The sequence below is a fragment of the Eimeria mitis genome, genomic scaffold (assembly GCF_000499745.2).
Source record: "Eimeria mitis Houghton genomic scaffold, Emh_scaff8223, whole genome shotgun sequence".
Lineage (NCBI taxonomy): Eukaryota > Apicomplexa > Conoidasida > Eucoccidiorida > Eimeriidae > Eimeria > Eimeria mitis.
In genome coordinates, this window is record NW_024016291.1 from 1 (window position 1) to 1,940 (window position 1,940).

The 1,940-nt window shown below is 59.0% G+C and overlaps 1 protein-coding gene across 1 annotated transcript; it reads left to right on the forward strand.

The window, feature by feature from the left end:
* Positions 1–34: 34 nt before the first annotated feature.
* EMH_0094250 (uncharacterized protein) lies at positions 35–1,845 on the forward strand (the record flags this gene model as incomplete). The annotated part of the gene is made up of 2 exons (XM_038023145.1): positions 35–1,705; positions 1,786–1,845. The coding sequence occupies 2 exons, from the start codon at positions 35–37 to the stop codon at positions 1,843–1,845; spliced, it is 1,731 nt and encodes a 576-aa protein (XP_037878999.1).
* Between the last annotated feature and the right edge of the window lie 95 nt (positions 1,846–1,940).

The window sequence follows — 1,940 nt, forward strand, 5'->3', positions numbered from 1 at the left end:
TATATATATATATTTTTTTTTTTTTTTTATGTAAATGTTATTGCTGCAGCCAAAGGGAGAGGTACCGTCTCCTTCTGAGGCCTCGTGGGCCTCGCGGGGTGTCTCCTTTGGGGGCCCCGGGGGCCCCCGTCTCCCCTTCTCCTCCAGCTGTCTCCTTGGGGGTCGTTCTGCTGCTGACCCTTTCCGCAGCAGAGCAAAGGGGAGCAGCAGGGCCCCCAGCAAGCACGTCGATGCCTTTGAGGCAGCAGTACCTGGGGGCCTCACAAGGCTTAATAGGGAGCAGCAGCAGCAGCAGCAGCAGCAGCAGCAACAGCAGCAGCAGCAACAGCAGCAGCAGCAGCAACAGCAACAAGTTGGGGAACAGCAAAAACTCTCGCCGCAGACACAGCAACTGCAGCAACAACAAATACAGCAGCAGCAGATCCAACAGCAGCAGCTGCAGCAGCAACAGCAGATGCAGCAGCAACAGCAGCTGCAACAACAGCAGCAGCTGCAGCAGCAACAACAGCTACAGCAGCAACAACAGCTGCAGCAGCAGCAGCAGCAGCCGCAGCAGCAACCAACGGTAGCAAGCGTTCTGCAGCAGCAAGAAACCCCAGGGCTGCCGACACCACCGCCCCCGCCCCCTCCACCCCCGCAGCAGCAACATCACCAGCAGCAGCAGCAGCAGCAGCAGCAGCAGCAGCAACTGCTGCTGCAGCAGCAAACCCCAACACCTCCCCACGAGGAGACATCTGCCCTCTCGCGGGAGCCCGAACAGCAGCAGCAGCCTCTACAGCTGCAACCCCAGCAGCAGCAGCAGCAGCAGCAACAGCAACAGCAGCAGCAGCATATGAAGCCTCCTCCGCAGATGCTGCATTCACAGCAGCACTTACAGCAGCAGCAGCCGCAGCAGCAGCAGCAGCAACAGCAGCAGCAACTTCTGCAGCAGCAGCAAACAGCACGCATGCTCCATCAAGCCCCCGCTGGTTATGTGCCTGTGTCGATGCCTGCTGCTATCATAGGGCCCCAGGGGTTGCTGCTGCACCCGGTGCCTGTTGTTGCTGCTCATCCTTTCTTGCTGCAGCAGCAGCAGCAGCAGCAGCAGCAGCAGCAAGCTCTACGCATGCAACAGCACGCCGCGCACCCCATGGTGGTACCCGTTCAGTCGCAGACCGTGCAGCAGCAGCAACAGCAGCAACCGCAGCAGCAGCAACTGCTGCAGCAGCATCAACCCATGCAGCAGCAGCATGAGCCTCTGCAGCAGCAATCAACCCCCCAGCAGCAGCAACCCATGCAGCAGCAGCAGCCTATGCCGCAGCAGCAGCCTGTGCAGCAGCAGCAGCAACTTATGCAGCCGCAGCAGCTTATGCAGCAGCAACCAGTGCTGCAGCAACAGCAGCATTTGCAGCAGCCGCAGACGATGCAGCAGCAGCAGCAGCCAATGCAGCAGCCTATGCAGCAGCAGCATATGCAGCAGCAGCATATGCAGCAGCAGCATATGCAGCAGCCACACATGCAGCAGCAGCAGCAACATATACAGCAGCAGCCACATATGCAGCAGCAGCCACATATGCAGCAGCAGCCGCATATGCAGCAGCCCCATATGCAGCAGCAGCAGCCCCATATGCAGCAGCAGCAGCCGCATATGCAGCAGCAGCAACATATGCAGCAGCAGCAGCAGCAGCAGCAGCAGCAGCTAATGCAGGCGAACAGCGATCTGAATGTCTGCCCCGGATGGGCTGAGTTTGTAGAAGATGGACGCAGAGAAGGCCTAGACGTCAACAAACTCATGGCTGTAAGCAGCAGCAGCAGCAGCAGCAGCAGCAGCAGCAGCAGCAGCTGTTGCAGCAGCAGCAGCAGTAGTAGTAGTAGTAGTAGTAGGAGCAGTAGCAGCAGCAGCAGCAGCAGCAGCAACAGCAGCAGCAGCAGCAGCAGCAGCAGCAGCAGCAGTAGTAGTA